At 48.3% G+C, this 27959-nt stretch overlaps 1 protein-coding gene across 2 annotated transcripts in view; it reads right to left on the bottom strand.

Annotated features, from left to right (window-relative positions):
• The window catches only part of MND1 (meiotic nuclear divisions 1), a 76902-nt gene that overhangs the window by 40523 nt on the left and 8420 nt on the right, over positions 1-27959 (bottom strand). For both annotated transcript variants that reach the window (XM_033926651.1, XM_033918208.1), the window contains exons 2-4: positions 21191-21256; positions 13425-13482; positions 8289-8437 (exon numbers count right to left, since the gene is read on the bottom strand). In XM_033926651.1, coding sequence (XP_033782542.1) covers positions 8289-8437; positions 13425-13482; positions 21191-21214 — 231 coding nt within the window. In that variant the 5' untranslated portion in view covers positions 21215-21256. The remainder of the gene's footprint in view (positions 1-8288; positions 8438-13424; positions 13483-21190; positions 21257-27959) is intronic.

The following is a 27959-nucleotide window of genomic DNA, read 5'->3' as shown; positions in this document are numbered from 1 at the left end:
GATCTCCTTGAAGAAAAAGACCTTAAGACAGTGCTTTATTTAAAGTATTCCAAGTCTGCTCATGTTGAGCCAATTTTTGTGCGGCAACCTTGATGGGCTTGCCAAAAAGTTTCATCTCTAGGCATGGAATATTGGCCAATCTATTTTGGAGATTGCGGTCTATATCAGAGAGTCTGAGCCAAACTAAGTGTCTCGTAGCTACTGACATAGCGGATGCTCTGGAAGACAGCTGAAAAGCATCAGACAATGATCTTAGAAGATACGTTGCAGTCTGTGAGAGTGTATGAATAGTGCACTGAAATTCCAAAAGATGCTTTGAAGGAATGTATTGCTCAAAATCGGTCAACCATTGTACATGTTGTTGAAGATACAAAGATATGTAGAAAGTATAATTAAGGATTCTGCTCAACAGCATAGAGTTTTGGTAAAGGCGACATCCAAACTTGTCCTTAGTACGGCCTTCACGTCCCAGAGGCAATGAAGCATGAACTCTGGTAGGAAAATATTTTTTAGGGTTGATTCCACTAATAATGAATGATGTGGAAGTTGTGGACTATCAAATCCTGGGAGTAGACAAAATTCTGTAAAGCAAATTCATTTTCCCTGGACACAGACAAAGGCATCTTCCAATTTTTGAAAATAATTTGTTTAAACAGTTCATGCAATGGCAATTTGAAGAGATCTTTGGTGGTATGCCCTGTTCTCAATCAGTCAGGGAACCCACTATTTCCAAAGTCACACTGGACTTCAGAGTACACCCTGAAGAAAGGCACAGCATGGTGGCTGAAACGTTGGTTTTTACCTGACAAAGACGCAGCGAGACCCGGAAACCTGCAACAAGAACTTTGGAAGGTCCACGGAAGTTCAATATATTTTGACATTCAGCACTAATGAAGAATTGGTCTCCAATGAAAGAGACAAATCTTTGCACAACTAACAAGATCCAAGGCTGCCATCTGATCATGGTCAGACCCTCTCAGCTGGGATGCTGAATCTCCCAGAACTGAGGACCCTGAATGAGAAATTAATGGCTTGGACTCAGAACCTTAATCCTCCAAGTCTACCAAAGCTTGGGTCCCTGTGAAATCTTAATGGCTCCTAGGGGTGGACCCATAGAAACATAGAACATAGAAACATAGAAAGATGACGGCAGAAGGGGGCCATAGCCCATCAAGTCTGCCCACTCTATTATCCCTCCCCAAAGTACCCTCCAAGGGGTCACGCACAGGTGGCATCACCTCTACACTACCCTCGTAGAGATCCGACATGGGCATCCCATTTTTTCTTAAAATCTTGTATGCTGCTGGCCACAATCACCTGCTCCGGGAGATCGTTCCAATGGTCTGCCACTCTTTCTGTGAAGAAGAACTTCCTGGTATCCCCATGAAATTTCCCGCCCCTGATTTTCAGCGGATGTCCTCTTGTGGCCGAGGAACCTTTAAGAAAGAAAATGTCGTCTTCCACCTCTATGCGACCAGTGATGTACTTAAAATGTCTCAATCATATCTCCCCTCTCCCTGTGCTCCTCGAGAGAGTATAGCCGCAATTTATGCAGCCTGTCCTTGTATGAGAAATCTTTGAACCCCAAGATCATCCCGGTGGCCATGTGCTGAATCGACTCAACTCTCAGCACATCTTTACGGTAGTGTGGCCTCCAGAATTGCACACAGTACTCCAGATGAGGTCTCACCATGGTTCTGTACAATGGCATTATGACCTCCGGTTTCCGGCTAACAAAGCTTCTACGAATACAACCCAGCATTTGTCTAGCCTTGGATGAAGCCTTTTCTACTTGAATAGCTGTTTTCATGTCTCCACTAATGATCACCCCTAAATCCCTCTCTGCTGTGGTCCTAGCCAAGGTCTCTCCATTCAGTATGTATGTTCTGCACGGATTATTGTTGCCAAGGTGCATGATCTTGCATTTTTTCATGTTGAAGCCCAGCTGCCAGGTCGTGGACCAATGTTCTAGTAAAAGCAGGTCTTGCTTCATGCTGTCTGACAAATCATTTTTACTTACAGTGTTACATAATTTGGCATCGTCGGCGAATAATGCTATTTTACCTTGAAGCCCCTGTGTCAGGTCTCCTATGAATATGTTGAAAAGGATTGGACCCAGGACCGAGCCCTGCGGCACTCCACTGGTCACCTTCAACGTTTTAGAGAGGGTACCGTTAACCAACACCCTCTGAAGTCTACCACTTAGCCAGTCGTTGACCCATGCCATTAGTGTTGCACCTAGTCCCATTGATTTCATTTTGTTCAATAATCTACGGTGGGGGACGCTGTCAAAAGCTTTACTGAAGTCCAAGTACACGACGTCCATGGACTCTCCCTGGTCTAGCTTTCTAGTTACTCAGTCGAAGAAGCTGATAAGATTGGATTGGCATGACCTACCCTTGGTGAAACCGTGTTGGTGGGGATTGCATAGATTCTCCTCGTTCAGGATAGTGTCTAATTTGCGTTTGATTAGCGTTTCCATGAGCTTACTCACCATTGAAGTGAGACTCACCGGTCTGTAATTCGCAGCCTCTGCCCTGCAACCCTTTTTGTGTAGAGGAACGACGTTAGCTGTTTTCCAGTCCAAAGGGACTTTTCCCGTACTCAGGGAGAGATTGAAGAGTAAGGCTAATGGCTCCGCTAGGACGTCACACAGTTCTCTGAGCACCCTGGGGTGCAGATTGTCCGGTCCCATGGCTTTGTTCACCTTGAGTTTTGATAGCTTGCCGTAGACGTCACTGGGTGTAAACTCATGGTTCTGAAACGGGTCTCCCAAGTTATGCTTATCCTGCAACTGTGGACCGGACCCCGGCGCCTCGCAGGTGAGCAGAAGTACTCATTTAGTAGTTCGGCTTTATCAGTGTCTGATTCTGCATAATTCCCATCAGATTTTCTAAGGCGTACTATCCCATTCGTGTTTCTTTTTCTGTCACTAATGTACCTGTAGAAAGATTTGTTCCCCTTTTTGATGTTCTTCGCTAAGTTTTCTTCTACTTGAAGCTTGGCCTCTTTGACTGCCAGTTTGACAGCTGCTGACTTGGCCATATATTTTATTCTAGCCTCTTTTTCCCCTGAGCGTTTGTAGGAAATGAATGCTCGCTTCTTGTCTTTGACTAGATCTGATATCTCTGCGATGAACCATTGAGGTCTCTTGTTCCTTCTTCGTTTACTTCCCGATTTAATGTAGTGGTCTGTTGCTGTGTGTAGGGTAGATTTCAAGGTTTACCACATAGCCTCCACATCATTGGTCACCGCTTGGTGTTGCAGTGCCTGACGGACAAAATCTCCCATGCGTTTAAAGTCCGTGCCTCGAAAGTTGAGTACTTTTGTTGTCGTGCTTGATCTAGAAAAACCCTTTTTGAGGTTGAACCATATCATATTGTGGTCGCTAGAGGCTAACTTATCACCTACTGAGACCTCTGAGATGCTTTCTCCGTTGGTGAATACCAGATCCAGTATCGCCTGGGCCCTAGTAGGCTCCAACACCATTTGCTTGAGTCGCACTCCTCTTATGGAGGACAATAGCCTTCTGCTGCCGCTGGTAGATGCTGAAAGTGCGTTCCAATCCGCATCTGGCATGTTGAAATCCCCTAGCAGTACCGTATCCCCCCGTAAGGTGATATTCTCAATGTCGTTGATTAATGCAGTGTCCTTGTCTTCCTGCTGTCTTGAAGGTCTGTATATTACACCAAGGTACAGGCATTTTCGTTGCCTCTGGCCAGATTAACCCAGAGGGATTCCCCTGTGATTCTTGTAGTTTTGATGCCTTCTCTGGTGTATAGTGCCACCCCTCCCCCTACCTTGCCCTCTCTGTCTTGACAAAGCAAGTTGTAACCGGGTATAGCCATATCCCACCCATGAGAGTCCATGAACCAAGTCTCAGAAACTGCTACTACATCCAGGTCAGCAGTCATTATCTCGGTCTCTAATTCCAGAATTTTATTGCCCAGACTGCATGCATTGACATACATAGCCCTCCATACCCTGTGACTGCTAGGCTCCCGAGGAGAGTTTCCCATCTGAACTGATGTGGCACCTAGAGAATCGTTTGCAAGGTGAGTACTTACCTCTGGCACAGAAGTGAAGTAGCGACTCCCCTCCTCCGGATAGTTGCTTACTGTACCAGTACCCTCCCCCTGTGCCTTTTGCTAAAAATCTTGGCACTACCTCTGCCATGGCCCCTGCAGGGTTAGGTTATCTTTTGGAAACCTAAAAAAGGCTTCATACATCATGTGTATGAATTTGGGAGTGAACTACTGCCCAGGTTGCCCAGAGGGTCCTAGCAGGGTCTCTTGCACTGGCTTACGGTGGTTGTCCATCAGCAAGTGGCTGTGCTTTGCTGGGGATGCTAAGTCCACTTTCTGCAGCTCCTGCCAGAATTTCTGCCCCAGAAAACACCCCCATTGAGTACCTAAGCCAACAGAAGCAGAAGAGGAGACAAAGACTGAAGCTTCCACCCCCTTCAGGTGCCATGCAGCACATGGAACAATGACTCCCTTCAGATAGGCATCCGCTGCAAATCTTATATGAATCTGAAGTAAGTATCTCCACCTGAGCAGTCGTTCTGTGCTGTTTTTTGTCAAAAACAAGGGGTATGGAGGCAAGAAACGTTTAAACTAAAATCGGGAAATCCGAGACGGCCACTGGAATAGCAATTCTGGCGCCTAAAACGGCTTGTAGAGAAAAAAATGCAAACCCCAAAAATGTAGGAAAGGGGTTTTGGGAAGTGGGGAACCTGATCCCTAACTTCAGAAACCTTCAAAAACAACTTTTAAGGACCCCCCCTCTACAAAAAAAAAAATTCTCCATTGGCTGCAATAGCCTTAGTCCCTGTGACATGTTGCTGTGCTGGAGCTTCATAAGGAAATCTCAGAGCAGAGGTGAGAGAAGATTTATGCCTCAGACGAGTCCAACAGATGGCTTACTTCTTCGAACTGCTGTCCTGTTCCCGATATGGGACTGGACCTCAGATCCTCACTGGAGCTGCACAACATTCTGTGGACAGAACCTGGGGCGAGACTGCTCCCAAGGGTACAGACCCTGAGCTCTGAGAACTACTGATGCAGACTGACCACACAGGAATCGTGCAAGACATGTGCTCTTACAGTATGTTATCTTCTCACAGCCAGATGTGCTCAGTGGTGACCACAATCCTCTGCGGCCCCAAAAGCCTCCGACCGAATAAAAAACCCGAAAATAATAAAGATTAAACTCAAGCAGAACAGACAAGCTCCCTAACACCTTGCTTATAGAGAGTAAGACTGAGTGGGTGGAGCTCATCCCAGAGTGATGGGAGGTACAGCATGAAAACAAATGGGCTCTCTACAACCCTCACAACTAATGTTTAACCCTATGGTCAAGACTACCAGTCCTGTTGCACAAAACGACCCTTTTGAGATCCACAGGGGAAGCCCCAAGATTTATGCCTGCACCACCAGAAGCTCATCAGCTGCAAAATGTCCGACTTCTTTTCTTTTGAGAAAACGGCAACACAATAAAAGGAGTCTGCCAGCTCTGCATCAAAGCCCTGATGAAATCACTTCCAGAACCCATTGGCTGCAGGTAACAAGGGCCCATTCCCAATGGGGATCCTCTGTTGCCTCATCCTAGTTCCCAGAAAGGTATGCCCTTTCTGTTCTCACAATACAAGAGGAAATGAAATGCCTCTTCAGCTAGCACAAAGCAGGCCCATTCCCTTGAGTGTGCCTACTCCATGAACCTGTGGTTGCTTGGCACAATTTATCATTCTCCTTCAGTGTGAGCTTGATCAACTATGGAGAGAGGCTGGGGGAGGGGGGATGAGGGAGAACTCATCCTCTAAATCTCCCCAGTCTCAAAAGAGATGTGGCTAGGATTGGATCTTGCCCCTCCTCAAAAGCCCCCACCAGGGGCCCTAAAGCATTTACTGCTCCAGCTCAATGCTCAGTTCCCATAAGGCCCCAGGACACTTCCCAACTATCCGAGTACACAGCTCATGACAGGATCCCACTATCTTGGCCTTGGAGCTTTGACAAAGCTGACAGTAAATACTCAGTGATAGCCCAAGGAAATTAAGACCCCAACACCATCCAGGTCCATTCGAGACCCTGCCCCCAACCTCCTGTGGGGGGCATAAGGACTTACTAATACATATACTCTCAGGAAAAGGGTCAGTTAAACTCTAATTATATTACCTCTAAATCAGAACCCCATATGGACAAAAAACAACCCCTCTGCAATACTGCGTCAGGGGTTTCAAATTCACTGCTTCTCATACGCTCTGTCCAGACCCACCAAGCTCTTCAGGCTCTCATACCACTTCACGAATCAATGATTCGTGAAGTGGTATGAGAGCCTGAAGAGCTTGGTGGGTCTGGACAGAGCGTATGAGAAGCAGTGAATTTGAAACCCCTGACGCAGTGACCAGAGTGAAACGGAGGGTTCCCCGTCGGGTTCAGTGGTGAAGGACTGAGAGATCCTGGATGCCGAAGCAGCTAAGTTGTTCTCTTTTTTTGCTGTGTTCCATGCTGAATCCTGGATTACTCTGCTAGTGCTGATTTACCCATTTTTTCATGACTGAGGGTTGTGTGTCCCGGTGTGTTTTGTAACATCTCCCTGCAGGCTACCATAGAGCTTTCTCTACTTGTTCTATATTTTGGAATGCAGGGTTAGCTTTGAAAGGTGGAGTTTTTTGCCAGATGAAGCTGAACTGAGGCTTTTTCTCCACCTTTCTTTCTTTTCTTTTTCCCTCTTGCTACCTGTTGCGTGATTGGCTTGTGTGTGTGTGATTAAAGCCTGTTAGTGTTGCAGAGGGGTGGTTTTTTGTCCATATGGGGTTCTGATTTAGAGGTAATATAATTGGGGCATAAGGACTTCCCATTGTCAAAGGGAGGGCTAAATTTGTCCCTGAACAAGGTGTGTGGACCATGCAGTCCCTCACTGCCAAAGATAAGGCCTCCTCCTAATCTGCTATCTGCTGGTCTTTAGTGTTGCACACTAACACTGCAGAGTCTACCCTATGACAATTGGGGAATAGTAGCTGATGCAACTGCTGATATGCCAGATCCCACATGCCCTACATCACTTGCCAGCCAGTATCCAGCAAATACTACCGAATGATCAATCCTTCTCCCAGGATCCCTCACTGCTGTACTCCTTATTAGGGATTCCCCCTCCTCCCCCTATATGCTTGTCCCTTTTTCCTTTCTTTGATTCCCCCTGCCCCCTTTAACTTCAATAACAGCTCTTCAGACGATACTTCTTTGGCCAAGATTTTTTTTTTTTTAATAACAGAACCTTTAGATGCAGAGGCCCTATGGAGAAGAAGAGAACCAAAAAACTGAAATGAACTCCTTCAAGCTCAACCTGAGGAAAGATATGTGGACCAATTCCCAGGAGCAACACTAGTCAAAGACTCTACCAGAGGATCACAGGCCATCTACTACACCCTTGGGGATCCGGCCCATTCTGAAAAATCTTGTTGTACCATCTGCTGGCAAGGTCCAGGCTGCATCAATATAGTGATGTCAGAAAATCTCAGCTACTCTCCTTCCATCTGCTGATAGAATGACACAACCCACTGGTCTAATCTGGATTGGTCTAGAACAGGGATCTCAAAGTCCCTGCTTGAGGGCCAGAATCCAGTCGGGTTTTCAGGATTTCCCCAATGAATATGCATTGACAGCAGTGCATGCACATAGATCTCATGCATATTCATTGGGGAAATCCTGAAAACCCGACTGGATCGCGGCCCTCAAGGAGGGACTTTGAGACCCTTGGTCTAGAAGGATGAAAAATTGTGTATCATGGTCACGTGTGCAGTGTGTCATTTATACAAATCATGTCCATTAGGTGTGTCCTGATGTTAAGAAATAAATAAATAAAAGTTGAGAACTATTGATTTACAGCAATTTTGTAGATTCCAATTTGTATACAACCCTCAGATTTTGCAACTAAAAAGTTTCCTCTTGTTCCCCCCAAAAAACATTATCCAATTATGTCTTTCCTACAGCAATGAGGATTTTTTTTTTTTTACAGTGTTCTAAATAATGGTAGTTGGAAGGTTCTGGATTTTTAAGGAATTCCGCCTCATGTATTTGTAGTAAAGAAAAAATGTTGGTCAAACCAGTGGACATGCTGAAAACCTTAATTTTAATCAGGAACATGATGGCAAAAATAAATTTGCCCATAAGTTATCTACAAAGTCTTGTTACATTTAAATGTTAACTCACTTGAAAGTATGAAGAGAAATATAAAAAAGATCCAGGTATACTAAATAAAATAGTGACAGCTCTCAAGTTGTTACTTACCTGCATTTCCAAAGCCTCCAGTTTCCGTTTTCGTGCATGAAGAGCTTTGCTGGGAAAAGCCCAAAAATAATTGGAGGTTCCAATCCTCTCTGAATCCACCATGGCATCATCAACCAAACTCTGCAAGACCTCTTTCACTGACATGGAGGCTACAGAAAACCATATACAAAATAACTATGAACATTCACACACACATATTGAAGGCAGTTCTGAAACAATTGGTTTAATATAAAAATTCAACTGCTTCTTAAAATAATTAACTGAAAAACAGCACTTTTTAACAACTCAACTAAAGGTTAAACCTATTTGTACCTGTTATTTATTTGAAACAATGTATAAAGCGGAAATTGTGATTACAGCGATAAACAAAAATAACCTCCACATTAGTCAAACTTGTCCATGGTTCACTCTTCTCTTCCTGGCGGAACTGTCGCATAAACTATACCTTGAAGGTGTTGACATTTTAAGGGTAGACTCCACTGTCAAGGACTGATGAGAGAGTTGAGATTTATCAAATCCTAGAATTGGAGTTAGCCTATACATAGAACCTAACTTCTATGGAGTCACAGGAACTGAAAAAAGTGACTCCCAGTTTTTACATAATGTGACTTTAAAATTGTATGTAATTGTATGATTCTTTAGGAGGCTGGTCATAGTCCATAGTCTCCAAGAACTCATTAGAATATTTTGTATCTGTTTCTAGTTTAACTGATAATTATTGACCCAACTGCTTGATGAAACGTGTGAAAGATAGTTTCTCAATAGGAGAAGGGTCCCTAGATGAAGACTTACAGTGTGAACAAGGTGAACCTGATAATAGTGGTGACGATTGAGATATTTCCATATCTGTATGAAGCTGAAGGTCAGAATCTTGATGCAATAAAGATGACCTCAAAAGGCGCTTCGGCCTATAATTATCTGAAGAATCAGATATATGTTTTCGTTTCTTTGTATGTTTTCCAGATTTTGAGGAGCAACGTGAAGAGGAAGAATGGAGTTTCACTGAGTGGTATTGAGGAGAATGTCTGGACGCATGACAGTCATGTGGTGAACGACTACGCCTCGATGGAAAACATGAAACATGATGACTTTCCCTCGATCGATACCTTTCCCTCGATGAACATCTCGATGAAAGCCTTGATGATGATCAATGCATGTCCCTCAATGGTGATCGATGCATCTCTCTCAAAGAAAACCTCATTTTTTTCCTTCGATCTTTGCATGTCACAATGACAATTGATATGTCTCCCCCAATAGAGAATGATGTTTCTCCTTCGATGAAAACCTCGATGGAGATCGGTGTCAAGAGAGGGTAATAGTACCAACAACTCGCATCGTTAGGCACTCAGGCTGGACTGATACTGAAGAAGTCGTTCCTAGTAGCCCAAACTGCTGTCCAAACTCATCTCAGATCAGAGCACTGAGCTTTTGTTTGAAAGATGTGTCACGGCTCTCTCTGAAGAGAACGATGATGATGATATGTCTTTGTCTTTGAGAGGAGCCAAAGGGGCTTGCGCTTGGTCGGCATGAATTGGCTCGATGCCTGAATGACCTGCGCCCCAGACTTTGGAGGTGATTTCTTAGTTGGTTTATCTGAAGAAGGTACCACGACTGTTTCGGCGCTGTGGAATTTCCTGAAGCCTGACTGGTAGGTGGAGAGGGCTTCATGTCAGTGTATGAAGCCTTGCAATTGTGTTAGTACTGGGTTTTTTCCTAGTATCTTGGAAATGAGTGGTCTGTAGTTACCGAGTTCATTGGGGTCAAGGATGGGCTTTTTTAGAATAGGTCTAATGATGGCCGATTTCCAGCTTTTGGGTACTATTCATATTCTTAGAGAGGAGTTGATTAGAGATAAGATTGATTCTGTGCATACAATTAGACTGAAATGGATCGAGTTTAATGGACGTAGTGTTTTCATTATCTTTGCTAGGTCTTCTTGCATGATTATATCGAAGTGAGATAGGGTTTCTGATGGAGAGTCTTTGTTGGGCAAATGTCCAGTGATTGGTCTCCATGTATGAAGATGAGGTCTAGTATGTTACCGTATGGGTGGCTGAAGAGATTATTTGATAGAATCCAAGGTCGGATAAGGTTGTTGTAAAGTCTGTAGAGAATCCGGTAGCATTGGGGTAGTCTGAGAGGTTGAAATCACCTAGAATGATTATCTGCTTGTAGGCGATGACTAGTTTGCCTATAGTGGCTAGGAGATCTTCTAATGCACTCGTGGAAGAGTGCGGGGCTCTATAGATGAGGGCAAATGTGATTTCTCCATTTTTGCCAATATAGGAAATGAGGCATTATAAGGCAGTTAGTGATGGTGTTTATAAGTTTGGAAGAGGTATTCGATTTTATAATGGCTGCTACCCCTCAAACTTTCCTGTCTAGAGCTTAGTAGTTGGGGGGGTATAATTGTCCCAATGCTACCCCATTGTTATCATGTAGCCACGTTCAGTGATCATAAGGATGTTCCATTCATTATCCATAGTTGAGGATGATGTCTTTGTTGATAAAAACATAAGAATTGCCCCTGCTGGGTCAGACCAGTGGTCCATCGTGCCCAGCAGTCCGCTCATGCGGCGGCCCCCGGATTAAAGACCAGTGCTCTAAATGAGTCCAGCATCACCTGTGTACATCCCAGTTTAGCAGGATGATTGATCTGGCATTTATTAGGGCAGCAGACAGGTTGGCTGGTGTAGGTGTGGGAGGAAAGAGAGAGAGTGGCATAGATCAGTGTTTCTCAACTCAGTCTTGGAGTACCCCCTTTCCATTCAGGTTTTCAGGATATCCACAATGAATATGCATAAACTTGATTTGCATGTACTGTCTCCATTATATGCAAATTTCTTTCATGCATATTCATTGTGTAAATCATGAAAACCTGACTGGCAACAGGGTACTCCAGACTGAGTTGAGAAACACTGGCATAGATATTAGGTTGTATGGCCTTCTGTTTGGGGCCTTTTTTGTGGAGGCAGTTTCTTAGGTCTCCATATCTGTCCCTTGCCTATAATTGGGATGGTGAGACACATGGTGTCAAGGATTACTGCATATATAGTGTCAATAAGGGTTTCTGGTGTGGACTCAAACATTTTTCGGTGGGCCCAGGTGTGTTGCAGGCTCAGATCTGTGATGGCCGCAGGAGGAGTGGGAAGGCAATGTGGGAAGTTAGAACTGTAGTCTGAGAATGCAAAAGGGTTTGAAGCACTGCTGCACTTTGGAAGTAGGTGGGGAGGGTTCAGGCAGTCATCAAGCATGCAGAAGAGCAGAGGGGAACTCACCTGCTCCTTGGCCAGGCTGGTTAGGCTTGGTATTGCTGTTCCTGCCATTATCCCTCAGTCTGTGAAATATTCAGAGACTTGAGTGCCACATGTTGCAGAATCTGGGGGTATCTGGCCTAGTTTCCGGCTTGGTTCCTCTTGGTCATCACGAAGAGCCCCAGCAGGTGAGGCCCACCTGCTGGATGGCCCTTTAAGGGCTGATGATGAGTCAGGCCTGTTGTGGGCAGGTTCAGTGTCTGCACTGGCATCTTCCGGTGGGGCAGAGAGGGACTGATTGTGACCCCTTCCTCCCTGCTTTGCTGGATTGCTTCCAAAATGGAGAGGCCCTTCTGTCGGATGGCCCTTTAAGGGCTGAAGATGAGTCAGGCCTATTGAGGGCGGGATCAGTGTCTGTGTAGCTGTCTGGATCTTTCGGTGGGGACAGGGAGGGACAGAGGTTGCCCCTTCATTCCTGCCCTGTAGGATTGCTTCCAAAAGATAGGGTGCTTAACAAGCTAATTAATACCCCACTTTATTTTTTGACAAGACTATGCAGGGGTACACCAGAGGGCGAGGAGGCTGAATACCTCACTCCATCCCACCTCCAACCCTACTGGTAGAGGCCCCCCATGGGTATTTAGTGCAAGTATGCTTCACTAAGCAGGAGCATGTGGGTCATTGTCCATGCTGCAAAAGATCAGAATCATTCTGAGCTTGACTGGGATAAAGGACCTTTGCCTGAACCCCAAGAGAAATACTGGCCAAGGAATTCAGGCTGTGGATTGTGTTCTGCAGTGTCAGGCTGAGGCAAATTCAACCTGTTCCACCAGTCCAACCTATACCACTGCTGAAGGCAGAGAAATACTGTTGAGAAAACAGTGTCGTCTTGTATTCTTGTAATACTATATGAGTCAATTGACTCAGGCTTGCACCAGCTGATGCATACAGACATTACTATTTATGATTGTGCTTCATGAAGGCCTTTGGAAAGGAATACAAAAAAATGTTCCTCTTCACCTCCCATCTTTCAACCATATCATGGCTAATCTTAAAATAGCTCCTTGGGGTTGGCCCACTAGCAATGCTGCACATTACTGTGTGGAGAATCCCTGAATCTTCCAGCAGAAGAAGCAGCATTCACAGTCCCATAAGAGGATGGGAAAATGAATCAAGGTCATAATTAGGGGTAACAACTGAGGACTCTATTTGGAACCCATGATCTATAGTTTCATAGAACATACTGGTGTCCAACTCCTGGCCTTACGACTGTTGCTGCAATGACAAGAATGAGAAGGTAGAGTAGGTCTATTAAAAGTGAAAGAAAATCCCTGGGTAGCTGCAAATGAATATTCATAGTGCTAGAATTCCAGCACTGTTTTCAAATGTGCTGGGGGGAAGGAAGGGGGAGGACAGAGTGTAACAGCAAAAAGGAGAAATGGCCAGGCAAAAAGAGGAAAAAATATTTCCTTATAGAAAATGCAGTGGATACCTTAAATAGCCGTCCAGGGGAGGTAATGAAGGCACAGACAGTTAGAAAACTGGAGATGGTATGAGAAGCACGAAGGATCTTTATCTCCAAGAAAGTGAAGGGGAATCTGGAGATTATCAAGTTGATTATATAATTTTGCAGTATGAAGCACACTGAACAGAGTACGTGGGCCTGACAGTTGGCTGTAGTCCTGTTTTAACTGTTATTCTGGTGGAGACCTTAAGCTCTGAGGTCCATTTGGCTCTTTAGAGATACTGTTAACAAATAGGAAGGGTATAATTGTCTGATTTAGTAGTTTAGCCAGACAGTTATCATCATGCTCTATGTTTATAAAACATAGCCCTAGGAGCAATGACCAAATCAAACAAAAAAATAAGATAGATTACTTACTAATTCCTTTCTCTTTAGGGGCAATCTTCTCCAAATCCTTTAACTGAAAAACATCTTTCTATTAAGGAAAAACAGCACATATGACTTGCTGGAAAGCAAACATTTACCTCCCAAAATAGTAAAATGGAAAACACAATCACATAGTAAGCTCTTTCACACAATGAGAAATAGTTTCAAATAAATATACTTTCATCTTGCTTAGGGTTATATTTTTAACAGCTTGAAAACTATTGGTAACCACATAATAGGATTTATCTGATAATATTCAAAAGCAATATTTCTGCTATTATAGTAGGTATGAATAAATTCATGGAGAAGAGGTGCTGCTGACCTGTATAATGCTAGGTATTGGAACATTATTCCCGATGGAATTGTATCCAGCCCAGAATTTACAAAGAATTCTGCACAGACACACAGACTTGTCATCTCCCACTGGGCAGGGGCCTTCTGTTCTCCTTTCTGGTCATGACCTGACAACTCCTCCTGCGCAAGTCTGGTCTTTCTCATTTGTCTGACTGAACCCACCCCCCCTGTGCAGATCTGGCATCTTCCCCCACCCGTGGGCTCTCCCAAAGCAACAGTAGCTGCTGGCCAGCAGAGACAGCATTGTGAACAGGCTGCTCACGACTGTCCCTGCCAGGGCCTTTCCTGTGTCATCTGTCTGCGATGTTACTTCTTGTAGACAGACAATGCAGCACAGAGGCCCTGGTGAAGAAGGTTATAAGCAGCCTGCCACCAGCCGCCACTGTTGCTTTGGGAGAGTCCGCAGGTAAAGGATATGCCAGACCCACATGGGTTGGGGTGGGGGGGTTACGTCACAGAGTGAGAGAGGCCAGAAGTATTTATGTACATGTCTCTGTGCACTCACAGGGGAAAGGGGACATGGATAATGGACCCATAAGTGAGGGGGAGAAGGATGAGTGTGACTTAGACCAGAAAGGGGGAGATGGGAAAAGAGGAAGAAACGCTTGGCCAGTGAAGAGAGAGAGAGAGAGAGAGAGAGATCATACCATAGGGAGGGGATTAATGGTGTGAGCGAGAGAGGTGCTGGTGGGTGGGGCAGGGTAAGGGGACATGGATACTGGACCCACAAGTGGAGGTGGGAGGGATGGTAGGAGAAAGTGACCCAGACTGGGAAGGGAGGAAGCCAGTGGATAGAGAGATGCCAGACCATGGGGGCGGGAGGGGATTCACGGTATGAGTGAGAGAGGTGGGATTTAGAGGAAGACAGAACTGTAGTTGGAGTGAGAGGGAATTGAGGAGGCTGAAGCCTGAAAAAGGAAAAGGGAGGAAGGAATTTCAGGCCTTTTTTAATTCTACATAAAAAAACATTACAAATACAGTTTGCAGAATTGTGAAATATTGTGTGCGTAATTTTCAATTTTTTTGCACAGAATTCTGCCAAGAGTAGAACATGCAAACACAATACTGTGAACAGTATAAAAGTATAAAAAAACAAAGATTTAAAAGAGCTTTAATCATAAGGAATTAACAGCTATGAATTAGGATATGGAAAGAGACGACTTAAAAAAATTGAATTTGGATTTTTTTAAAGATTTAAAATTACTCACATTTCCAAATCTGAGTTCATAGTAAATTATAATTCAGGTTACTTCAATAAAGTGTACAGCCACTTGGCCAGAAAGCTGAGATATGCTTTAAGCAACAGAACGTGCACTAATATGCCTAAAGTCACAGGCAGCATCAGTGAGAGAAGGAGAAATTAGGTTCTTACCTGCTAATTTACTTTCTTTTAGCTTCTCCAGACCAGTAGAGGTTAATCTTTACAAATGGGTATATATCCAATCATGACCAGCAGGTGGAGACTGAAAACAAAACTGTGGGACAGTATATAATATTCTCCCTTCTCTATTTACATCAGTCTGCCGAATAGCCAAGCAGAACTAAAAACTGGAAACAGAAATAAACAATACTCTAGGAGTAACAACTAACATACCAAATGCTGTTGGAAAATGCAGAGGAGAAATACCAGAAGGAAAATGTCCCCACAGCTCGCCAGCTAAGCCAGCCGAGCCACAGCCGCTGTTCTTTAATTCTCCCCGGCCCTAGAAAAATACTAGAAACCGCAGCAAAAAATAAAAACTGCCCGCGAAACAGCCCCAACAACAACAACAACAGACAGGGTGGGGACCTCTACTGGTCTGGAGAAGCTAAAAGAAAGTAAATTAGCAGGTAAGAACCTAATTTCTCCTTCTTTAGCACTCTCCAGACCAGTAGAGGTTAATCTTTACAAATGGGACGTACCAAAGCAGTCCCTCTCACGGGCGGGACCCCCGCAGGGCCGATACCAGAACATGCTCACCGAACACCGCGTCCCGACGCGCCTGAACATGTACCCGATAATGTCTAACAAAGGAATGCAAGGAGGACCAAACCGCAGCCTTACAAATATCCACTGGAGGCACGAGCGACGACTCAGCCCAAGAAGCTGCCTGACCCCGAGTGGAATGAGCCTTGAGAAACTCCGGAACGGGCTTCTGTCTCAGAAGATAAGCGGAAGCAATCGTCTCCTTGATCCAGCGCGCAATAGTAGCCTTAGAAGCGCCAGCCCCCCGACGAGGACCCGCCAGAAGGACAAAGAGATGATCGGATTTCCGGACTTCCTGGGTCTGCTGCACATAAGAGCGAAGGACCCAACCGACATCCAACTTGCGCAGCTGCCGTTGCTCAAAAGAGCCTTCCCGACTACCCAAGACTGGGAGGACCACCGATTGATTGACATGAAAAGGAGAAACTACTTTCGGCAGAAAGGAAGGAACAGGCCGCAAGACAACCCGCTCTCTAGAAAACTCCAAGAAAGGAGCCCTACAAGAGAAAGCCTGTAGCTCAGAAATACGCCTAGCGGAAGTAATGGCCACCAAAAAGACCGCCTTCAGAGTAAGGTCCTTCAAAGAGCAGCCGTCCAATGGCTCGAAAGGCGGGCGCGCCAAAACAGAGAGAACCAGATTGAGATCCCAAGATGGAACAGAGGGCCGTATGGTAGGCCTGAGCAACTTGGCCGCCCGCAAAAAGCAAACCACATCAGGAATGGCCGACAAACGCTGACCTGTCACCAACCCTCGAAAAGCCGACAGGGCCGCAAGTTGAACCCGGAAAGAAGACCAAGCCAGGCCTCTATCCAGGCCATCCTGCAAGAACTCTAGAATGGTAGGCAGGGAAGCGCGAAAAGAGACCACGCCCCGCACCCGGCACCACCCCTCAAAGAGACGCCAAACCCGCACATAAGCCCGAGAGGTAGAAAGCCTCCGGGACCCCAAGAGCGTAGAGATCACCTTATCTGAATATCCCTTCTTACTAAGGCGACCCCTTTCAAGAGCCAAGCCGTAAAACAGAAGGGAGATGGGTCGAACATGGGAATGGGACCCTGCGTCAGAAGATCGTCCAAGAGAGGCAGAGGAAGAGGATCCGCCACCAGATGCCTCACCAGATCCGTGTACCACGGACGTCAAGGCCAATCCGGAGCCACCAGAACCACCAGACCCGGATGGTGAACAATGCGAAGAAGTACTCTGCCCACTAATGGCCAAGGAGGGAACACATACAACAGCCCCTCTGTTGGCCATGGTTGGACCAGAGCATCCAGACCCTTGGCCAGACTGTCCCTGCGACGACTGAAGAAGCGGGGCACTTTGGCGTTGCCACTCGTGGCCATCAGGTCCAGCAGGGGCCGCCCCCAAGCCTGCACTATCAACTGCAAAGCCACGGAGCCAAGACACCACTCTCCTGGATCCAAGAAATGACGACTGAGGAAGCCCGCCTGAACATTCTCTACCCCGGCAATGTGAGAGGCCGAGAGGTCCAGAAGATGGGACTCCGCCCAAATCATGAGCCGAGCCGCCTCCTGCGCCACCTGAGTGCTCTTGGTGCCCCCCTGACGATTGACATAAGCCACCGCCGTGGCATTGTCCGACAGGACTCTGACCGACTTGCCCAACAAAAGGGAGCGGAAAACTAACAGCGCCAGACGGACCGCTCTGGTCTCCAACACGTTGATCGACCAGGAGGCCTCCTCCGTGGACCAGGTGCCCTGAGCTGAGTGACCCAAACACTGAGCCCCCCAACCGAGGAGACTCGCATCCGTAAGGAGAACCGTCCACTGCGGGAGATCCAGACCCACCCCTTGAACCAGGTGAGGGGTCCGGAGCCACCAATGCAAACTGCAGCGCGCCACGCCTCGCAGGGGGACAGGAACATCCAAACCGTGCCTCTGGGGTGACCACCTCCGGAGCAGAGCATACTGAAGAGGACGCATGTGGGCCCGCTCCCACCTCACCACGTCCAGGGACGCCGCCATCGACCCCAAGACTTGGAGGAAATCTCGCGCCCGAGGACACCGGGACGCCAAAAGAAGGCGAATCTGAGATTGCAATTTGCTTACCCGGGCCTCTGGAAGGAAGACCTTCACCAAGGAGGTGTCTAACAGAACCCCAAGGTACTCCAGACGCTGAGCCGGGACCAACCGACTCTTGGAAAGGTTGACCACCCAGCCCAGCGACCGGAGAAACTCCACCACCCGAGCCGTAACCCGGGAGCTCTCCTGCAACGACTTTGCCCGAATCAACCAGTCGTCCAGGTAAGGGTGCACCAGCAAGGCCGCCGCGACGACCACCATCACCTTGGTGAATGTCCGGGGAGCCGTGGCCAGACCAAAGGGAAGCGCACAGAACTGATAGTGCCGACCCAAGATCGCAAAGCGAAGGAAGTGGAGAAGTTTCTCACTTCTATCAATCTGACGGAGGCCTACTTGCATGTTCCCATTCGGGCCTCCGTCCCGAATGGGAACATGCAAGTAGGCCCAAATGGGAACATGCAAGTAGGCCTCCGTCAGATCGAGAGAAGTGAGAAACTCCCCCGGCTGAACCGCCAGAATGACCGACCGCAGAGTTTCCATGCGAAAAGAGGGAATCTTGAGAGCCCTGTTGACCCCCTTCAAATCCAGGATGGGCCGAAAAGTCCCCTCCTTCTTGGGCACCACAAAGTAAATTGAGTACCTGCCGGTGCCCCACTCCGGAGGGGGCACTGGAACAACTGCCTTGAGATCTAGCAAGCGCTGAAGGGTCTGGCGAAAAGCCTGCGTCTTCCATGGAGCCTGACATGGAGAGGCTAGGAAAAGGTCCGGCAGAGAGCGGGCGAACTCCAGGGCATAACCGTCCCGCACCACCTCCAGGACCCACTGATCGGACGTGATCTCGGCCCATTTGGGAAAAAATTCGCGCAGCCGGGCCCCCGGAACCAAAGGGGGCGCCGGCAAGGAGTCATTATGCAGGACGGGAAGCGGGGGAACCGGTGGAGGGATTCCCTGCCCCCCGATGGGCCCCCTGACGGGCTGCATGCGCTGGAAAAACCGACCCCAGTAAAACCCTGGAGCCGGGAAAGAAGCAGCCCCACGCCCAGGGCGATACTTGCGGAACTCCCACAAATGCCCCCGGGCAGTGCCACCCCGAGACGCCGGGCGGGCACGGTCCTCAGGCAGACGGGGCACCTTTGAGTCCGTCAGAGTCTGAAGCAACTTATCTAATTCCTCCCCAAACAAAAAAGACCCCTGGAAGGGAAATTTAGTAAGTTTAGCTTTGGACGCAGCATCCGCCGACCAAGCGCGAAGCCACAAAATACGTCGCGCGGCCACACCAAAGGCCATAGACTTAGCCGAGATCCGCACCAAGTCATAAAGAGCATCCGAGAGGAACGAGGCAGCCATCTCAATCTTCGCCACCTCCTGATCCACCAAAGACCAGTCATCAGACTCCCGATCCAGGACACGTTCAGCCCACTGAAACACGGCGCGAGCCACCAGCCCCCCACAAATAGCCGCCTAGACCCCAAAGGCAGAGACCTGAAAATTTTGCTGAAGAATGTTCTCCAGCTTGCGCTCCTCAGAGTCCCGCAAGGCAGAACCGCCCTCAACAGGCACGGTATGCCGCTTAGAAATCGCCGAGACCACCGCGTCTACGACTGGCGATGTTAAAGTAGCCCGATCCCCCTCTGGGATGGGATACAAACGAGCCATGACAAGCGCCAATCGAAACGGCGCCTCCGGCGTTTTCCACTGCTCCAGTACAATATCCCGAATATCCTGATACATGGGAAAAGAGCGGGAAACGGTACGGATCCCCCGAAGCAGAGGGTCCCCCACACGCGGAGTCTCCGGTGGCGCATCCTCAAAACGCAACACCGAAGAAACCTGTTGAATCAGGTCCGGTAGCTCATCTCTCTGAAAAAGGCGCACCACGGACGCCCCTTCGCCGGAGGACGGGAAACCCGACAACCCGCCGCCAGCGGCCGTCCCCTCAAGAGGGTCCTGGAAATCCTCAAAAGAGTCCAGGTCCTCATCCAGACCGACACGCTCCTCAGACCATAAATCTTCGTCCCAAGACACCCGTGGACGCTTGGACGAGGGAGGAGGAGGAGGGGACGCCACAACAGACGAGAGAGGCAAAGCCGCAGGGAGTGCGGAGGAAACCCCACTCCCCGAAACCCCCTGGGCGCATCTGGGACCCCCAGCCGCCTGAAAATAGGCTCTGCACAAAGAAAAAAATAAATCAGGGGGAAAACCCCCCGGGGGTCCCAAGGGACTCCCTGCCACAGCAGGGGACCCAGCAGAAACCTGCCCCTGTCTTTCCAATACAGGGGGAAGGTCACCTGAGGTGGAAGACAAAATGGAGGGGCCAGACTGTGAAAATGGCGACTTTCCCGCCAAAAATGCTCCCTCCATAGCCTGTAGCGGCTGAGAAGCCTGAACAGTCCCAGCCGCTAAAACAGGCAAGTCGGCATCAGCTGTCAAAAAATCAGCTGAGAGGGAATCCTTCGGGGAATCCCTCCGTGGGCGTTTGGGGAAGACCAGGCTTCCCCACTGCTCCCAGCCGATTCGCGAGGCACCATCGGCGGGGAGCTCTGGGCGCCTGCAGCCGCTGCCGACGGAGCTCCACCACTTCAGCGGCCCAAACTACCGAAATCAGTCCGGCCGCGTGTGCCTCGCGGCTGGACCTAATTGTATCCCACTCCCCCGGAGAAGGGCACAATTGCTCCATACACGACCTAGCTAGAACCAAAGTGCCAGTTAGATGAAAAAATACTGTAAAAAACAGTAACCTGACAGGGAAGCAACCCTGCAGACCGGCACTACCTCAGGATTTTTTTTTTTTTTTTAAATTTTACAGAACAGACTCCACAGGCTCTCGAAGCAATATGCCTTGCTTGATTTAGGGGGCAAGGCTTACTGCTGAGGCTCCTCTAAAAAAATGTGGGGAGGTGGAGGAAGTGGGGGGTTTGACACCCCCGAGGTCGGACGGACCCCCAAACAGGGCCCGCCCAAGCTCTGTCCGGCCAAAAACAGGGACTAGAAACCCCCTAAACAAATTCCAACAGCCCTACCAAGGGAGATGGGTAAAGATCACTCAACACCTGCTGGAGACTGAAAGAAGACTGAGGGAAATAGAGAAGGGAGTATATTATATACTGTCCCACAGTTTTGTTTTCAGTCTCCACCTGCTGGTCATGATTGGATATATACCCATTTGTAAAGATTAACCTCTACTGGTCTGGAGAGTGCTAAAGAAAAGGGATTTGAACCCTGGCTTCCCAGCCCACTCCTGTGATCACTAGGCAACACCTCCACTACCTCATCTGGATAATGCATGGTACGTTTATATAGATATGAAGACTTCTTTTATTTTGTTATGTTGTCTTGATTACAGTGGGCTAAAAAATGAACATAAGTAAATAAATATTAGACATTCAGAACTTACTGTTTCAAAAAATATTTCCATCATACGAGCTCTCTTCTCTTCAACACTTAGCCCCCTTTTCTTTGACTAAATACATAAAAAGTATCACCTTTTAATACATTTAGCAATACATACTTCAAATTACAATCATTTAAGTTGCATTTCCTGCATAATTTCTTATATTTGCACATATTTTACTACTACCACTTACTATTTCTATAGTGCTACTAGATATATGTAGCGCTGTACATCAAAACACATAAGAGACGGTCCCTGCTCAAAAGAGCTTACAATCTAGTCAACATAGACAAACTGGACAAGAAGGTGTATCTATACACAGTACTCAGGTGGGGGGGAATTACAGAGAGAATGTTGGAAAGATTAAGGCCCCCTTTTATCAAGCTGCATAATGTGTTTTTTTATTGCAGACCACTGAAGTACATAAGAAAATATTTAAAAATACTCAAGCTGACATTGGAAAAGGGACTGCATGTACTAAAAAGGCTGCACATTCTGTTTACATAGATACTCAAGCTTAAGAGAATGACAAGGGGACAAATTTGTCCCCATCCCTGTGGGATCTATCTCCATCCCTATCCCATCCCTGCAAGCTCTGTCCTCATCTACACAAGACTCGAACACAAATTTTAAGATTACAAAGATTATGCACAGATTTGAAATAATTTGACCGTCAAGCTCCAATTATGGCACAACGTTATACAGAGATTATCCAGAGAGATGTGCAACCGAATATTTGAACAAGGCAAAGATTCAGGATAGAAAATTTCTTCTACAGAAACAATGAAAACAGAATGTGAATTAGTGTGTACTAGTGCTGCTCGATTCAGGAAAAAAATTTTGATTCGATTATCCTGCCCAATTGGGTGTTTTTTTCAAACAACCTGGTGGGTTTATTTTATAGCTTCTTCACCCCCTTTGGCTTCTCTTAACCACACTGGCGCTGTGGTATAAACAAAATAAAGAAACAAAAAGGACTTTTCCTCTCTCTGTTAAATCCTAGCTCACGTTTGCAGTCTAACACCAGCTCTGGCAGGATACATTTCAAATCTGACATATTGTAATCACAAAACAGAAAATAAAATTATTTTTTCTACCTTTTGTTGTCTGGTCATTATTCAAATCTTGTCGGTCCCAGGCTCTGGTTGTCTTCTGATAACTTGCTTGCCAGGGTCTCCTTCTTTCTTCGTGCTAACCATCCATCTGCCATTTCTGTTCTCCCCTTCCCTCCCCCGGAGGTCTGGCATCTTTCCTTTTTTTTGTCTCCATCCACAGATCCATCTTTTCTCAACTACCCTTTCATCCAGCATCTCTCTCTTCTTCCCCACCACCCAGGGTCCATCGTCTCTCCCTTTCTTTTCCCAACTACCCTCCTATCCAGTATCTCTATCCCCCTCCATACCATCCCTTGTGTCCAACTTCTCTCCCTTTCTGTTCTTTCCCTCCCTAAATCCCAGTGTCCATCACCTCTCTCCCTCTCCTCTATTTTTAGACCCATTATTTCCTCCTCTGAGGTCAGAGGAGGGATGGGACCACTGCAGAGGAAACAGCTCCGAAGCAGTTTGGAAAGACGCTATAACTGCGATCTTGTTTGCAGGCTGGTCTTCAAAGGTAAATGGTGCGGGGAAGCTAGGGGGGAATCTGGACGTAAGGGGAGAGAAACCGGACGCCAGGGGGGAGGAAGCCGGACAGCAGCACTTCCCGACTGACCCTCCCCCTAGCCCTCTAAAGCAGGTGCAGCAGCAGCCAGTCAGCAAGAGCAGCGCTGCCGCTTCTGCTTTAGGGGGCGAGGGGGGAGTATCAGCCAAATTGGGAAGCCGATTTTTGGGGGTTTTGAATTGATTCACTTGAAGTGAATCGGTGAATCGATTCGAATCGTAAATCGGGCAGCACTAGTGTGTACTCTCCAATTCTTACACCTCTCGAGAGATATCCACCAATTATCAAGAGAAATTGGCATATCCTAGAAACACATGAGTGCTTCCAAGACAAGTTTCATGTAATCGCTAATTCAAGATCCAAGAATTTAAGAGAGCGTCTGGTTTCTTCCACCTTACCTGAAACACATTTGGAGGAAACAAACACAGAAAGTAGAAGATTAATGGGCCATACTTCATGTTGCTCCTGTACAATATGCAAACACTATTTCTTTGACATACTACATACATTCTGTAACCTAGAAGAAAATGACATTGAATAGTACCAGCTACAATACATCTGCAGTTATTTATGCTATTTGGCCCTATAAACTCTGGTATATAGGCAAAAAAGCACAGTTACTTACCGTAACAGGTGTTATCCAGGGACAGCAGGCATATATTCTCACATGTGGGTGACGTCATCTACGGAGCCCCAACGCAGACAGCTTTTCAAGCAAACTTGATTGAAGTTTCAAGTTTGCTATGCTGCACCACGCATGTGCATGCCTTCTTGCCCACTAGAGGGCGCATCCCCACCTTGTGGTCCTCAGTTCCATAGCCAGCAAAGAAACCATCCCCGGGGAGGAGGGCGGGTTGTGAGAATATATGCCTGCTGTCCCTGGATAACACCTGTTACGGTAAGTAACTGTGCTTTATCCCAGGACAAGCAGGCATGATATTCTCACATGTGGGTGACCTCCAAGCCAACCAAAAAAAAAGGGCAGGTGGGAGGATGGCAATTTTCAGGAAAAAAGGTTACGCAAAACCGACTGGCCAAACCGGCCGGCCAAACCGGCCGTCGCTTCTGGACAACGTATCCAGACAGTAGTGGGAGGTGAAAGTATGAACCGAAGACCAAGTGGCAGCCTTGCAGATGTCCTCCACCGGAGTAGACCGGAGGAAAGCAACAGAAGCTGCCATAGCTCGGACTTTATGTCCCGTGACTCGACCATGCAGAGCGAGACCAGCCTGAGCGTAACAAAAAGAAATACAAGCAGCCAACCAGTTGGACAAGGTGCGCTTGGAAACCGGACGACCCAACCGATTAGGATCGAAGGACAAAAACAATTGAGGAACCTTCCGATGAGACTGAGTGCGTTGAAGATAAAAAGCCAACGCCCTCTTACAGTCAAGCGTGTGAAGCGCCACCTCGCCAGGATGCGAGTAGGGCTTCGGAAAGAACACCGGAAGAACAATGGACTGATTGAGGTGGAAATCAGACACAACCTTCGGCAAAAATTTAGGATGGGTGCGAAGAACCACCTTGTCATGATGGAACACAGTAAAAGGTGGATCCGCAACCAAAGCCTGTAACTCACCAACTCGCCTAGCAGAGGTGAGTGCAATCAGAAAAATCACCTTCCAAGTGAGAAACTTCAGACGAGATTTGTCAATAGGCTCAAAAGGAGGTTTCATCAACTGAGCCAAAACCACATTGAGATCCCAAACTACAGGAGGAGGTTTCAGAGGGGGATGAACATTCACCAGACCCCACATGAAACGAGTCACCAGAGGATGGAGAGAGAGAGACCGACCCTCAAGATGCCGATGGAAAGCAGCAACAGCACTAAGATGGACTCGAATGGAAGTCGTCTTCAGCCCAGACTTGGACAAATGCAACAAATATTCCAGAACCGAAGACACCGGAGCCGAACTCGGATCCAGATGGTGCGAGGAACACCAGGATGAAAATCTGGTCCACTTCTGGGAATAACAAAGGCGAGTCGAGACCTTGCGTGAGGCTTCCAAAACCTCCCTGACAGACTGAGAAACCGAACCCGAAGTCAAGGGGAAAGGAACCAAGCCGTCAGATGTAAGGACTGAAGATTGGGATGCAACAGCGAACCCCGACTCTGAGACAGCAGAGAGGGAAAGACAGGCAGAAGCAGAGGCTCCCTGACACTGAGTTGAAGAAGCAGGGAGAACCAGTGCTGACGAGGCCAACGAGGCGCAATGAGAATCATAGTGGCTCTGGACGATTTGAGATGAACCAGCGTCCTCAAGATCAGGGGAAAAGGGGAAACGCATAAAGGAACCTTCCTCCCCAGTCGAGAAGAAAGGCATCGGCCTCCAGACGGTCCGGGGAGTACATCCGAGAACAATAGAGGGGCAGTTTGTGAGTCTCCGGGGAGGCAAACAGATCCACTTGAGGAGTCCCCCAGCGGCCGAAAACCTCGTTCAGAACTCGGGAGTTTAGTGACCACTCGTGCGGCTGAAGAAGACAACTGAGTTTGTCGGCCAAACAATTCTTCTCTCCCTGAATGTAAACCGCCCGCAGGAAGATGTTCTGGGAGACCGCCCATTCCCAAAGACGCAGGGCTTCCCGGCACAGGGGCCAAGAGCCCGTCCCCCCTTGCTTGTTCACATAGTACATCGCCACCTGGTTGTCCGTCCGCACGAGGACTACCTGATCGTGCAGCAGGTGGCAAAAAGCTCAGGCGGCCAGAAAAATGGCCCGAAGCTCCAACACATTGATGTGACAAGACGGTCCTCCGCGGACCATAGACCTTGAGTCCGCAGGCCGTCGAGATGAGCCCCCCACGCGTACTCCGAAGAGTCCGTGGTCAGGACCTTGCGATGCGGAGGGACGAGAAAGAGCAAACCCCTGGAAAGATTGGAAGAGTTGGTCCACCAACGGAGCGAGCGTCTCAAGGAAGGAGTCACTGTCACAGGAAAGGAAAGCGGGTCCCGATCTTGACGCCACTGGGAGGCCAAGGTCCACTGAGGGAGTCTGAGGTGCAATCGGGCGAACGGTGTGACATGAACCGTCGATGCCATGTGATCCAGTAGAATCATCAGACGGTGCGCTGACACGAAGCGCTGCTGCGAAATCTGACGGGACAGTCGAAGTAGAGCCTCCGCCCTTGGAGGGGGGAGGAACGCACGAAGGTGAACCGTGTCCAGCACGGCCCCGATAAACTGAAGGGATTGAGCAGGGCACAGCTGCGATTTGGGAAAGTTCACTTCGAACCCCAGACGTTGAAGGAAGATGATAGTCTGTTGGGTCGCTAAGATAACCCCCTCCCTGGATGATGCTTTGATCAGCCAATCATCCAGGTAGGGAAAGACCTGTAGCCCCCGAGATCTCAGGGCAGCCGCGACTACCACCATACACTTCGTGAAGACTCGAGGCGACGACGCCAGCCCGAAAGGGAGGACCCGATACTGAAGGTGCAACTTCCCCACCTGGAACCGTAAGAACTTGCGGAAGGCAGGATGCACCGGAACATGAGTATACGCTTCCTTCAAGTCCAGGGAGCACATCCAATCCCCTTCTTCCAACAGAGGGTATAGAACCGGAAGCGAAAACATACGGAACTTTTCTCGGACCAGGAACTTGTTGAGCTTCCGGAGGTCCAAAATGGGGCGTAAGTCCCCGGTCTTCTTTGGGACCAAAAAGTAACGGGAGTAAAACCCCCGCCCCCGTTGGGTTGGGGGGACCAGCTCCACCACCCGAAGGCTCAACAAGGCCCTGGCCTCCGAGAGGAGAAGAGGAAGCTGGGCTCGACTGCAAGGAGAGGCCCCTGGCGGTTGTTCCGGCGGCATGGCTGAGAAGTTTAGCGAGTAACCCTCGGAGATGAGACGGAGCACCCAAGCGTCTGACGTGATCATCGTCCAGGCCGAATAAAAGGCCCGCAGCCGGCCCCCGATGGGCAGGGGGTCCGGTGAAAGTGTGGAGGGGGCCCGCCCCATCTGCTCATCACATCAAAAAGACGGCGCCGGTTTAGACGCCCCTTGCGCCTGAGGTTTAAGCTGGCCCGCTCTGCCCTGCTGCTGGGGGCGCCGGGGCGGGGGCGTAGAGAATGCCGGTGTGGACTTTAGAGGGTATCGCCGCAGTGGTACCCGGGGTTTAGGACGGACCAAGGAGGCGATGGAGCGCTCATGTTCAGACAGGCGTTTGGTTGCCGCCTCCAGGGACTCATCGAATAATTCCGACCCAACACATGGCAGATTAGCCAGGCGCTCCTGCAAGTTCGGGTCCATATCAACCGTCCGGAGCCATGCGAGATGGCGCATCGCTACCGCAAAGGCGGAGACCCTGGATGCCAACTCAAATGCGTCGTAAACGGCATGAAAAAGATATAGACGCAGCTGTGACAAGTTGGCCATAAAAGTACCAAAGTCCCCCTTATGGGAATCCGGCATGACCCCATGAAAACGGGGTAACGCCTTCACCATCTGCCTCAGGTAGGATGAAAAAGTGAATGCATAATTTAGGACCCAGGCCACCATCATGGAATTGGAGTAGAGGCGGCGACCAAACTTGTCCAGGGTCCGCCCTTCCCTTCCGGGAGGCACCGCAGCCAAGACCCTAGAAGGTTGAGACTTTTTGAATGCCGACTCGACCAGCAACGACTGGTGAGACAGTTGCGCTTTTTCGAAGCCCTTGCACGGGATGGTACGGTACTTCGACTCCATCTTCGACGGAACCACTGTGACTGTAAGAGGGGAGTCCAAATTTCTCAGGAAGGTCTGATGGAGGACTTTATTGAGAGGCAGACGAGGAGTCTCCCTCGGGGGAGAAGGCAAATCCTGCTCCTCTAAAAATTTCTTTGTATATTGAGAACCGGAGACCAGATCCAGGTCCAAAGCTCTCCCCATATCAAGCACAAATCTCGAAAAGGAGGAGGGCTTGGAAGGCGGGGAGGGAGATCGAGAAGGCCCCGCCGCCAAAAAGGAAGGGGAAGCCTCACGGGAATACCGAGGTTCCCTACCCGTGCCAGACCCCGAACCCCACGCCGCCGCACCAAGCGACCTCGACGGGGTCGGGGACCACCTATGCCCCGAGGAACCCCTAAGAGAAGTCCCCGGGGTACGAGGCACCGAGGCCCGCCCCTTCCGTTTCGGCGAGG

This window comes from Geotrypetes seraphini, chromosome 1 (genome assembly GCF_902459505.1).
Source record: "Geotrypetes seraphini chromosome 1, aGeoSer1.1, whole genome shotgun sequence".
Lineage (NCBI taxonomy): Eukaryota > Metazoa > Chordata > Amphibia > Gymnophiona > Dermophiidae > Geotrypetes > Geotrypetes seraphini.
The sequence above is the reverse complement of the archived record's forward strand: the minus strand, read 5'-3'. Positions and strand labels throughout refer to the sequence as shown.